This window comes from Bos grunniens, chromosome 10 (genome assembly GCF_055505025.1).
Source record: "Bos grunniens cultivar Pamir isolate PY7600 chromosome 10, Bosgru_T2T1.0, whole genome shotgun sequence".
NCBI classification, from domain to species: Eukaryota; Metazoa; Chordata; class Mammalia; order Artiodactyla; family Bovidae; genus Bos; species Bos grunniens.
The window spans coordinates 36,079,008-36,091,758 of NC_141174.1; the positions used below are offsets into that span (position 1 = coordinate 36,079,008).

The 12,751-nt window shown below is 40.2% G+C and overlaps 1 protein-coding gene across 10 annotated transcripts in view; it reads left to right on the plus strand.

Annotated features, from left to right (window-relative positions):
- The window catches only part of GCH1 (GTP cyclohydrolase 1), a 56,478-nt gene extending 44,333 nt beyond the window's left edge, over positions 1–12,145 (plus strand). For 4 of the 10 annotated variants that reach the window (XR_015134354.1, XR_015134356.1, XR_015134357.1 and 1 more), the window contains 3 exons: positions 7,611–7,642; positions 8,929–9,013; positions 9,844–12,145. Coding sequence is in view for 6 of the 10 variants with exons in the window: in XM_086320597.1 (XP_086176723.1) it covers positions 7,611–7,642; positions 8,929–9,013; positions 9,844–9,970 (244 nt within the window). In the remaining 4 variants the exon portion in view is untranslated. Of the gene's footprint in view, positions 1–7,610; positions 7,667–8,928; positions 9,014–9,843 lie in introns of all 10 variants that reach the window. The other 6 variants (XM_086320598.1, XM_086320601.1, XM_086320600.1 and 3 more) reach the window with 4 other exon arrangements.
- The last annotated feature ends 606 nt before the right edge of the window (positions 12,146–12,751 follow it).

Below are 12,751 nucleotides of genomic sequence, written 5' to 3' on the forward strand. Positions count from 1 at the left end.
CAGCTCCCATTCTTTAAGGGTGGCTTAGCTAAGAGGGGTGAGAGAGGAAACCTGGGCAGAGGTGTAACTGCACTGCACTTTTGACTTTTAAACGAACCACCCTTGGCCTCAGCCCTGCTTTCCACTGTGCCTGGGTACCTCCATGCCTCTCTGGGTCCTGCAGGGCCAGTTGGTTCACTTCTGGTTCCTTTAACTCTTCAGATCCAAGACTATGCCTTTCTTGACTTTTTCACTTTCTTTTTCCCCCCTCAGCTCTATTCTGAGATAATACTTACTCTCCTCTGTTTCTGTTTGTGCTGCAGTCTTTTTTCTCTCTCTTTATCCCGTGGGTTCAGGCCTTTACTACCATTCTTAAGTTTTAGGAAAGAAGTGATATACCAGCATGGTCACCTGTGCTTAGCTAGAAGTCAACCTGAGGGTTAGTGTTTATATATCTCTGATAGGAACAGTGAAATACTGGGGGCCAGACCTAAATACCCTTTTGTGTAGTTTTCTTGTATTCCTGGGTGATGAGCAGATACTGTAAGGTGTATGTATTGGAGGAGGGTTAAAATGAAGGAGTAGGTAATGAAATGCAGTAATTGACCTCCTCCTTCTAAAAATAAACCAAGCTAAGTTTGGATAACTTGACTGAGGTGAAAGCGACCATATCAAAATTGAAATAAACATACCTTTGTGACCAACCGACTATCCTGTGGCTCTGATATGTTCCTGCTTCTTGTCTACTTAGATGATCGTGAAATGGTGGCTCAAATCCTTTCCAGTTCTGTGTTGGATGCTGTAAACACCACCCCAGCAGTCCGACACCTGCTCTCCACAGCTGTTTTTTCCCTTTGTTTTCACTTCCATGTTCTTACTTATTTCTTCTAGGGATTAAGGAGAAAGGAGGTAGAAGAGAGAATTTAACTTCCCTAGTTTCTGACCTCATTCCTCAATCTCACAACCAGACAGGGCTCCTTGGTACCATGAAAGGATGTACTTAGATCATAACTTTTGCTTTATTGCAGTCAGGCTCTTAATACAAATATGCGAGCATGTTGGTGTCTTTCAGTGATCTGTATCCAATGGCAGTGCCAAGGAGTGGCTGAAAAACAGCACTGGTGGTGGTGGTAGGGTAATTCACCTTATTAGAATTTCTATTAGCAACCTCCTCACCAATAACTTACTCCCAAATGATAAAGTTATATCAACTGAGTACGTGTCTTTATTATAATTGGTTATGCTTACTGTTTTATAATGCATAGTCTAAATTCAGCAGGCTTGCTGTGCAAATGCAGTGGTAGGCCCAACCCCCTGGTACCCACGTTTCCAGCAAGATTGCCAGTCCTAGACTTCTTATAGAAATCCTGGCCCTTGCTCCCTCCTGTATTAGACTCTCTGTGTGTGAAAGGTGTAAAATAGATAGTTTTTATACTGTAAAAAGCCTGGCAGACCACACTAGACTGTGGTCTTAATGTAAGCAGTCTTCTCTAGAAGACCTCACTGTGTGTAGACCATGGGCAGCACCTTATAAAAATGAGTGTGAGAGTGATCTAGTGAGGTCCTGGAAAAAGTGGTGACTTGAGGGTGAACGACAATAGCCTTTGGTTATTTCCTTTTCTAATGGGAGGAAAAGCTCTCCAATAATTAAGCTTTTATGAACAATACAAAGGAGTTAATTATTAGCATGGGGATTTGTCCTTACACGAATAGGATTAAAACGTAAGACACCAAAAAAAGGAACCAAAGAACTGAGTGTATATTAGTTTCAGATATTTTGTAAGGATTTTAAATAAAGAATCTATTAAATAAAACAGAAGGCTAAGATATTATCCAATTGCTTATTGGATTGCTTACCCAACTGCTTATTCCTTATAAGAAGTTGGGAATATTTAGGGAATGAAAGGCTAAGATATTATCCAATTGCTTATTGGATTGCTTACCCAACTGCTTATTCCTTATAAGAAGTTGGGAATATTTAGGGAATGAAAAGGAATAAAGCTGAATGTCTTAGAAAATTTCACCGCTCATTTTAATCTTGTATGTGAAGTTTGTTATATGCTTGCCTTCAAATGAATGACCTTTCATTTCCAGGGAAGTCAAATATCAAACAGTAAAGCTTTAAGTAACAAGAAAATGCCAGAAGTAAGTTGATCTGGTTTAACCCTGGTAGAATTCTAGAGTAAATTTAGTTTGAATAGAAATTCCGTCTGTTGCTGAAAATCCGTTGAAGACGTATTCGTTTTCTTGCTTTAGAATAATGGAGTGAACTGGTTCAGCTGTTGGACAACTACTGTGAAAGGACACTGTGCCAGTTACTGTGGTTGCTAGAGAGAAGTAGGACATGGCCACTACCCTCTAGGAGAGCCAGCAGGTGCCACAGGCTCGCCTGGTTAGGAGCCCTGGGTGCAGAGGACCCACGATGGCTATGGCCTGGCAGGGTGGAGGAGACCTAGGGGCAGAGGGCTGAGCAGAGTTCTGAACAGAAGAGAAGTGCCTCTAGGTATAGTTAATGAATAGCCAAAGGCAAATCAGAGGGTAGGAGCAAGGCATATTCCAGTGGATGGGCAGCAGGTCGATTGATCCAAGAGGTTCAGACTGGGAGACAGTTAACAACGGTAGATTAGATTACAAAGGGAATGTTTTTTTTTCTCATTTTTCTCTTATAAAAGTAACGTGCCAGTTAAACTTAAATACAAGTGAATGAGTAAAGGGAAAACATTTCTTTCCTATTTCCATTCCCCACTAGAGATCTTTCACTATCCTTCTGGAAGATTTCAGTGCAAACATGTGGCCTTAAAACTACTCGCTAAATAAGACAAAAGGGGATCATGTCCTACATTCACTACTACTTTTTTAAAAAAACTTAAAATTCCTTGAAATTCCTTGGACATCTTTTAGTCTAAAAAGTCCAAGTTCCTTTCAATGGCCACATTGTATTTTTAAAAAATTAATTACTTTTGGCAGAGCTGGGTCTGCGCTTTGGCGAGCAAGGGCTGCTTTCTAGTTGCAGCGAGCAGGCTCAGTAACTGTGTCACAGGGGCTTAGTTGCTCCATAACATGTGAAATTTTCCCGGACCAGGGATCAAACGCATGTTCCTTGCATTGGCAGGCAGATACTTAACCACTGGACTACCAGGGAAGTCCAGTATTTCCTTAATATAATTCACTTAACCAGTCTTTAAGCCTACAGCTTGAGACTTGTCAAAAATGAGGGAAAAAACTGTTGGTGGATACATTTTATCTCTTTCCTTACTTTTGTCTATAAGATTACAATAAGATTACTGGCTTGAGAGTAGCTAAATTGTTTATATTACCAAATTGCTCTCCAGAAAAGATCCTACAGATCTGTACTCTGATAATAGGTTAGCGGCATGTGTTTTTCTACCGTTTTGCCAACACTGGCAAACATTCAAGGGTCTGAAGTCCAAATAAGGTAAGTAAAAATTGGTACCTAAGGTTTTAATTTGCACTTAGAGTGAGGTTGAATTTGTTCAGAAACTTTCTGATCTTAGTTTTTGCTAATTTTTCAGTTAGGTTGCTTGTCTTTTTATTACTGGTTTATATGAGCTTTCTGAATAGTAAAGCTGGGAATCATTTTCCAGGCTTATCATTTGTCTTGTTTTCTACTATCCTTTTTCACGAAGTTTAAAACTTGCATAGTCATAAATTCATGTTTTGGGGGGTTATTTTTATGACCTTATTTTTATATGTAGATCTTTGCTATATGTATTTTGGGGTGAGGAGTGAGGAGGAATCCCCCTCTTGCTGTTGTACGCTCACTGACCTCCTATACCACCCCCGCTTCCCTCACATCACCATGCTGCTTGCTGGCTATCCTTACTGCTACTCTTGGGACCTTGATGTTCCTCCTGGATTATGTTTTAAACTCCTAACTCCTGTCCTCACATCTCTTAGGATCCTTAGCTCTGCTCTCATGTGCTGCTAGGATGTTCTTTCTCAAGTGTGGGTTTGATAGTGCTTCCCCTTCATAGCTCTATAGCTCTTAATAAAGTTCAAGCTTCTTACTTTAGCTAAGTCCCACCATAACCTGGCTGTGTTTCTTGCTGTTCTGTTCCTTTTTTCTCTAGCCACACTTGAGAATTTGTAGCCTGGTATCAAGTCTAGCTTGTCAAGTCAAATTATATGAAGGCATCAGAAACACTTCTAAGATTTGCAAAGCTTAAATTATACCATCCATGGGTTCTTCCTGTAAAAGTATCACCAGATTACTTTCCCAGTTGCCAGAGGAGCAAGAGGAGAGAAAGTATAATACAGAGTTATTATATTATATATATTATTACATATAATATATTATATATTATTATTATATATAATATATTATATTGTAATACAGAGAAAGAGACCTAGCACACATCTTATAAGACCAGTAAGTGTGTGCATGTTCAGTCATGTCTGACTCTTTCGCATCTCCATGGTCTGGTAGCCTGCCAGGCTCTTCTGTCCATGGACTCTCCAGCAAGAATATTGGAGTGGGTTGCCTTTCCTTTCTCCAGGGGATCTTCCCAACCCAGGGATCAAGCTCGCATTTCCTGCATTGGTAGGTGGGTTTTTTTCCACTGAGCCACCTGGCTCGTTGGATTAAATGTATCCAACCCTATCCCCCCTTTAAAAAAATAAAATGCTAATTAAAATTAAGGCAAAATTTGTCAGAGGGGATAAAGTGGGTCCTCTTATTTTGAGAAGGTTGTATAATAAAAGTGGTAATGAGGACTTCCCTGGTGGTCCAGTGGTTCAGACTCTGTGCTTCTAATGCAGGGGACATGGATTTGATCCTTAGTTGGGGAACTAGGATTCCACATGCTGTGTGGCTTGGCCAAAAAAAAAATTAAAGGTAGTCATGAATCATCATCAAATGGAAACAAAACATGAACTGGCTGAAATGCATAGAGCAGCTGACAAACCTGAAGGAATAGGAACACTAATTACCTCCCAACCTTTGATATGGACAGAAGGATCTACTGGAGTGGGTAACCTTTCCCTTCTCCAGGGAATCTTCCCAACCCAGGGATCAAACTCAGGTCTCCCACATTGCAGGCAGATTTTTTTTTACCAGCTCAGCCTCAGGGAAGCCCAAGAATACTGGAGTGGGTAGCCTATCCCTTCTCCAGGGGATCTTCCTGACCTAGGAATCGAACTGGGGTCTCCTGCATTGCAGGTGAATTCTTTACCAACTGAGCTATCAGGGAAGCCCTAAAGGATATACCATGTCATCTCAATAGATGTACAAAAGCATTTGACAAAATTCCATGTCCATTCATGATAAAAACTCAAGAGTATAAAGGCAATATACCTTATTGCCTTGTATAGTAAAGGCTATATATGAAGTAAAGGCTATGTATGACAAACCCCCAACTAGCATCTTACTCAATGGTGACAAGCTGAAAGCATGATCTATCATAATTGCTTATAAGTTTAATAATTTTATCTGGAGATGAGAGGTTATATAACCAAACATATTCTTTAAAAATTTCTTAAAAACTTACTCAAAAATTAAGGAAAAAGATGGATGGGAATGAGCCAAGCATTAGAAACCTAGATAAGCTAGTAACCATTAGGAAAAGTAAAATTAATATTGGAAGAGGGGTGGCAGAGAAGGGGCTAAACCTAGTTAGTGTAGTTGGCATTTTTTCAAACTTTAGCATAACCACTGACTTTCATGTTAGTAATTCAAGAGTGTGAAAAAACCTAAAAAGCTGTATTAGATGAAGCTACCTATGCCTGATGACAAAGCCTGACAAAGCTGTTTAATTATAGACTAATCTCAATTATGAGTATAGTCATAAAAACCCTATCAAAAAACTTTTATCATCAAGGAGCTTTACTTTAAGAATACAAAAGTAGTTTAGATTAAAACTGAAAACTGTTGATTCCAGTAATATGGTAAACTAGATTGTAATGATATCTTGGTACGGCATACTTATATATCTTGGTATAGCATATGATATAAGGTGTATCAACATTTCATTCATTGGGGGAAGTATAAAGCAGGCATCTCTGATGGTGGTCAGTGGCCACAGGGTCCCACATTGCTCGTGGATGGCCACCTCAGGATTCCCCCAAAACTTTGCATTCCCCATCCACATTCCCTGATATCTCTGCATTCGTGGTAGTTTCCTCGGCCTTGACTGGCTTGGCAGTTGTTGGGCTGCACCCTGCAGGCCTGCAAGCCTTGCGATTGCCCAGCCTCAAGACAGAAGAACAAGCCCCAAAACAGCAACAGAGATATCAACAGTTTGGTGTACAGGGGAGCCTTATGAGTTCAAAGCAAAGTACTGGAACAACACCTCATTGTGCACAGCAGCCACCTTAGCTACTCGGGGAGAAGCAGGCTACCATTTATAGAGGGAATTGACGTCAGGTTGGCTCATCAGTTACCAGGGAAACCAGCAACTGAGTGTTGGGCAAGCACAGAGGCAGTTACCGATTAAGCTCTGTAATTAAGAGAATTGGATAGTCATGTGAGAGAAGCAGGGCCTCATTGAGCAGACGTCCAGAAAGCAAGACTACAGCCATCTTGAATGGCCTGACAATACACTAGATGATTCTCTTTAATGCTGAGAAGACAGGGATTCCGTACCTATTTCTTACTTGAAAAAGAATAAACTAGGAATAAGAAATTATAAACTGTGGGTATAAGACCCCTGTTTGACACATACTCGCATACACACACAGTAGATGGTCAATAACAAATGACACTCTTTCAGCATGGTAGCCACTGTCAACCAGCAACAGGCAGGCACCGTGGGTGGCAGAGAAAGGTAAGAGGCGTTCCTGTTAGACTGGCGGCCTACCTGTGACTGCCTTCATTGGCTGTCACAAGTAATAAAGAAGCAAGTCGTCTGTTCTTGCTGAATGGCAGTTCTGTCTGAATGGCACAGTGGGGAAAGGGCTGTAACTCACTTGTAGGTGAGCTGATCCTTAAATTGAGTCCAAATTCATGACTAAAAGGCCAAATTTTAGAGAAAAGATCCTTCACATGAATTGCAGTCCTCAAATGTGTAATTCTGTGACTATCTCCATGTTTTACAGCCAGAAGAAAAGGTGTTGAAAGGGAATGCATCACTGGACAGACTGTTATAAGCTGAGATCAGGGGCTCCTATCGGGGGATTACTGTGTGCTTATGTATTATAAAGAGATGTCTGAAGAAGTCTGTTTAACTCTAATCTGATTATCCTAATAGGTTTAGTTGGTACATAGTTGACGTTGGTCTGCTATTAATTAAAAGTCTTTATTTTTAGCTTGAGCTTTAAGCTCTGATTAAACAATATGATTAATTAGAACACTTGAGACATGCTCTAAAACTGATGATTTGGGAGCTTGAAAATTACTCACCTCTAATTGTTGTTTTTCCTCAGTGAATGCTTACACTTCATTCTTTCTGTCTTTGTAGACTGAGGGAAGCACCACTCTTCACAAGCACTACTCTTGTGGTCGGTGGTCTCCTTCTGACCTCCCTCTTCTCGTTCACTTGTATCCTTCTCCTCTAAGCATTTATCCACTGCCCACACCCTACAATTACTTCAATAAAGCAATTATTCTTTAGACTTATGGGGAAGGCTTCAAGTTTCACTTCAATTTATAATTAAAACAATTCTTTCTTTTCTAGGATTGTAGAAATCTACAGTAGAAGATTACAAGGTAACTTTTTTTTTTTTTAACAAGGTAACTTTTAAACTATTTTATTTACAGAAAATCATTTTTTATTAAGGGAAAAGTATTTTTTGTTCTTACTACAAGTGTAATATATATGTCTTATAAAAATTAAGGGGATTCCCTGGTGGTCTAATGGTTAGGACTCAGTGCTTTCGCTGTGGTGACCCAGGTTCAATCCCTAATCAGAGAACTAAGATTGCCTCAAGCTGCATGGCATGGCACACAATAAATAAATAAAAGAGTAAAAAAAAACCTTGTTGGGAATATAAAACAGAAAGAGAAAGTCTACTATATTTCAGGCTTCCAGAAAAAATCATTGTATTTGCAGATTCCACCTTCCCTAATGGCTCAGATGGTAAAGAATCTGCCTGTAATGTAGGAGACCTGGGTTCAGTTCCTGGGTCGGAAAGATCCCCTGGAGAAGGAAATAGCAACCCACTCCAGTATTCTTGTCTGGAAAATCCCATGGACAGAAGAGCCTGATGAGCTACAGTCCATGGGGTTGTGAAGAGTCAGAGAAGACTGAGTGACTAGTGCTTTCACTTTCATATTTTATTGCATATACCAACATTTAAAAAATCAACTTACTTTTATTATGTATTTGAAAACAGGCTTCACCCTTTTTTCCCTTACCAAATCTTAAACTTTTTTTTTTTCACATACACATAACCATGTCTTTTATTTTGCTGACTGTTCAGCATTCCATTGTACAGCTGGGCTGTGGCATGATTTAACCAATTCCTGCTCTGATATTTGGGGATTTTGTCAATTTTCAAATCAATGCAGTGCTGCAGTGAACACTTATGTTTTCAAAGATATTGTTTATTCAGCACAGGAAAATTTAGGTTAAATCATTGGTTGTCAACATGGCTCTAAGAGCAATTTAATAATTGGACTATAGCCCCTTTGTTAATCTTGTTGCAAGCTGTGTATTCATTTATTTTGCTCTCCGTACGTGGGGCGCTGGTTGTCAGGATTCTGTCGGTCTTTGTGCGCACGGAAGAGACAGTCGTCATTCTAATCTGTTCCCTCCAGTGGCGCTGGAGGGCGCCGGGGCTTCCTCAGTTCCCTTTGGCGCCTGTACTGCAGGCGAGGGAAGTGAACAGGGGCGTCCTGTGGCCTGGGCAGCAGAGCAAGCACATTGGTGAAAGGTGGTGGCTCTTCAACCTCACCAAAGTCTTGCTTTTAAGATTTCAAATATTCTAGAAACAGCAAAAGCTTCCAGCTGTCTGTTCGTGTCAGACTCACTGAGCTCCTTGTCACATTCACAGTTCAGGAGCGCCTTACGAAACAAATTGCCGTAGCAATCATAGAGGCCTTGCGACCTGCTGGAGTGGGGGTCGTGGTTGAAGCAACGTAAGTCTGTTTGCATTTAATAATGTCATAGTGGTTTTTGGGGTTGGAGGTGTAGGGAGTCATAGGCTTAGGTGTAGTGAATGTACACAACAGTAACAGCTAATGATTTCTTTAGCTCTTTGATTCTTTGAGCAGAGTTTTCCAAATATGTTGTCACATATTTAAACAATAAAGAGTTGTACCTAAAAACAAGTAAAAAGGGCAACTGAAGACACTTCTTCTGAAATTTGAGGATTATGTACGTCTTCTGAATTCTGAGGATTATGTACGTCTTGTGGGCAGTTTTTACCCATTCTTTGTGCACTGCTGGCTAACTTCACCCACTTTGGTCACCGTTCTCTGGATCCCGCTTAGTGTGCCTCAGTACTTCTCTGAACACCTAGGCTAGCTAAGTGCTGCTTGCCTGGAGAATCCCAGGGACGGGGGAGCCTGATGGGCTGCCGTCTATGGTGTCGCACAGAGTCGGACACGACTAAAGCGACTCAGCAGCAGCTAAGTGCTGACTTGGTCCTGAAGATGGATCAAGTGAGAACTCTGAATTTCTTTTTCTCTAGAAGTTATGTATCTCTGTAGACCTTTGTATTAGTTTCACCCAGGAAGAAAATTCCACTTTTCCTCCTCTGACTGGACGCCTTAAGGACCCAACCATTGACAACAATAAAAGCTGTAAGGCTTAGGAACTTAAAAAGATGTTTTAGAACAAATTTATCTAAGAAGTGACACTTTGACATACTTGATAACTGTGATTTAATCTTTTGGGCTGCCTTTATTTAAAAACCAAACCAGCAACTGTCTACTCCATGGACTACCTTTGTTGCCTTGTTTCATAGACACATGTGCATGGTAATGCGAGGAGTGCAGAAAATGAACAGCAGAACCGTGACGAGCACAATGTTGGGGGTGTTCCGGGAGGACCCGAAGACTCGGGAAGAGTTTCTGAGCCTCATCAAGAGCTGAGCCTCAGCTTGTGCCACGTGATTTTCAGATCGTGCAGCTAGAAGCGTTGTTTTGTCTGGTCTTAATTGTTTGTACATTCCACTTCCAGTTGTTACAGATGTGAACTCTCATCTTTGTCATTAATTGTATTTAATAATTATTTATAGCAAGTCAAATAAAAGTAATTAATTAAGGGGTGAGCCCTGAATTTTCTTCTTGCCACCTTTTAGTGGCAACATTCAAGAAAACTGCCAATAGTGTAAGTTGCAACCCCATGGACTATAGCCCGCCAGGCTCCTCTGTCCCTGGAATTCTCCAGGCAAGAATACTGGAGTGGATAGCCATTCCCTTCTCCAGGATAGTGTAAGTTACTTATATAAAACCCCTGCCTTTCAGGTAACCTGAGGGTGCTGGGAAGGGAGAAGGATTCGTGTGTTTTGTTCAGAGTATGGTAATTTGATTCAGAAGCATAGCAATGTTGGGAATGGGAGAAAATTATGGTCAGTATGTTTATTTTATCCTCTCCAAACAAAAATGGTGTCATGCTTGAAATAATTTATATACAGTGTGCAGCATTGCTCTGCAAATTCAAAATCCAAAAGGCTCCACTTTAATCATGATTATTTAACCACCAGTGACACTTTATTTTTTATATATTTTTTAAACTATCCAGTTGTAACATGTCACCAAGGGAAGGTAAGTGGAATATCTATGTATTTTAATTTCACTATGAGTTAAAAAGGCAATTTCTACCTTCTGTTCTTTTTAAAATTCAAGTACAGGAAATTAGTTCCTGGAGTTGTTTACGAGTATATTCTCATGTCAATATACAGGGATTTAGACATTTAACTCTCTGTGCCTTGAGGAGAATATCACACCATTTAGAGTGTAGATACCTTTGCCTTTTTTTTTAAAAAAGCCATTATTTTATATGACTTAGTCCTGACATTGCAAATAACTAGTTCTCACAGTTCTACCTTTTCATTTTTCTTGGGAGCTTACTTTGTGAGTTCCTTGTAGATGCCGCAAAAAAAAATTTTTTTAACCTATCAAATATTTTTCTAAGTATTTACAGAAACTTTTGAAAGTGTCCATCATTTTCAGGTTTGCAGAACCATAGCTTCCGTGAGTGTGAGAGAATGCAGATTGCACACTGAACTGTTTTGAGCTCTGTCCCATGTCTAATGAAAGCGATTTTGTTGGTGTCTGTGAAAATGCACCATCATTTTCTGGAATGAGTGTGAAATACTGGAAACTGGTATACTAGTTTCCCGTGTGGTCCAAGTGGATCTTATCTTTGGTGTGACTGTTCAAGTGGGATAGGTCTTTTAGTCCAGGAAGCTGCTGCCTTATTAATGATTATCTTAAAATTTCCTCCACTGGGGCAGTGTGGGCCAAATCGAAACAAACAACAATAGCTAAAAACCCCAACTCTCTGCAAAAACAAACACGGTTATTCCATGGAGAAGTCTCTGACATGGAGAAGGCTGACACTGTGCTCTTCAAATTTATCCTGCTACCTTGGCAAGGATTAACTGCATACTTGCTGTAGCTCTGGCAGTTCTGTCCCTGCCACTCTGATGCTGCTTGGCTTATGCAAGGGCAAGATGGCAGAGGTGGGTTTTTGTGTGTGTTTTTTTTAAATTTTAACTCTTCCCTACTTCTAGTTCCTTTTATTTTTTTCTATATTGGAGTTTCTAAAGTAGTTTGGTGGTTGATTCTGAGTTCCTTTTAAAATCTAACCTGATATAGACATTATCCTGTTTAAAATTTAGACAGAGATAGAATTAACATTCATCTCATGCTTAATATTTTAAAGTTTTTACAGCTGTGACTTGGAGGACCAAAGAAATTGTTAGCTGTTAATTCATCTTCCTGAAATCAATTGTATTCCTTTTTAACTCTTTAAGATTCCCTAGAAGTGTTCTCATAAAAGTTTAAAGTATCCATGGTATCAGTCTAGAGTATTGGTAAATGCAGAGTAACTACCTTGTCTGTTTTACTCTGGTCTATAAGTTATTCAAAATTACCTTTTCATATCTGTGGCCTTGAGTTCATTTCAGAAGTTTTTAAGAATTTGATGCATTTAAATACACTATTCAATTTAATTGTTCAACTTTTATGTATGGTGTATATTGTTCCTGAAGTTGGTTTTATTTAAATTATTAAACTGTTATGACTTTGTTCTTGTGAAAATAGTTTGTTTTTGAACCACTCAATTATTTTTATTGCATTCTATTTTAGCAAAGATACCCTTCATAATGGCTTCTCTCAGCCACCAAGCTATTAGATTATAAATCCCAGAACATAAATTTACCCCCGGCTCTCTGTCTCCCTTTGGGTATTACTTTCCTCACCCTCCTGCAGTAATGGGAAGGGGAGATCTAAGGTAAGAGTAAGGAATCTGAATGACCCTCATGTCCCTGTTCTAAGCCTAACTTTGGGTAACTGCAGCTCCTGAGAACTGGCACTGCTTTCTGTGTGGGAGCAGCTGAGGAGGGAAGAGCTGGCTGGGGCAGGGAGCTGTGCAGTGCAGGGAGGAGAAGAGTTTCTCTCTCTTTCATAGGGAAGAGCCTGCCTGGAAACTTCCAAGGAGGAGGAAAAGTTTGCTGCCACTTTTCTGTCCATGCCTGGTGACCTCATCAATCCATCTCTCGGGCAGTCTTCCCATTCCCCACTCCAAGTAGGCAGAGGCCCCAGCCCTCACTGATTGTCAGCCTGTCCAGGAGCCGGGGCCACTATAGTGGCCTGCTTCTCCTTGAAGGATCTGATAGCCTATAGATAGTGAACCTAATCACCTAA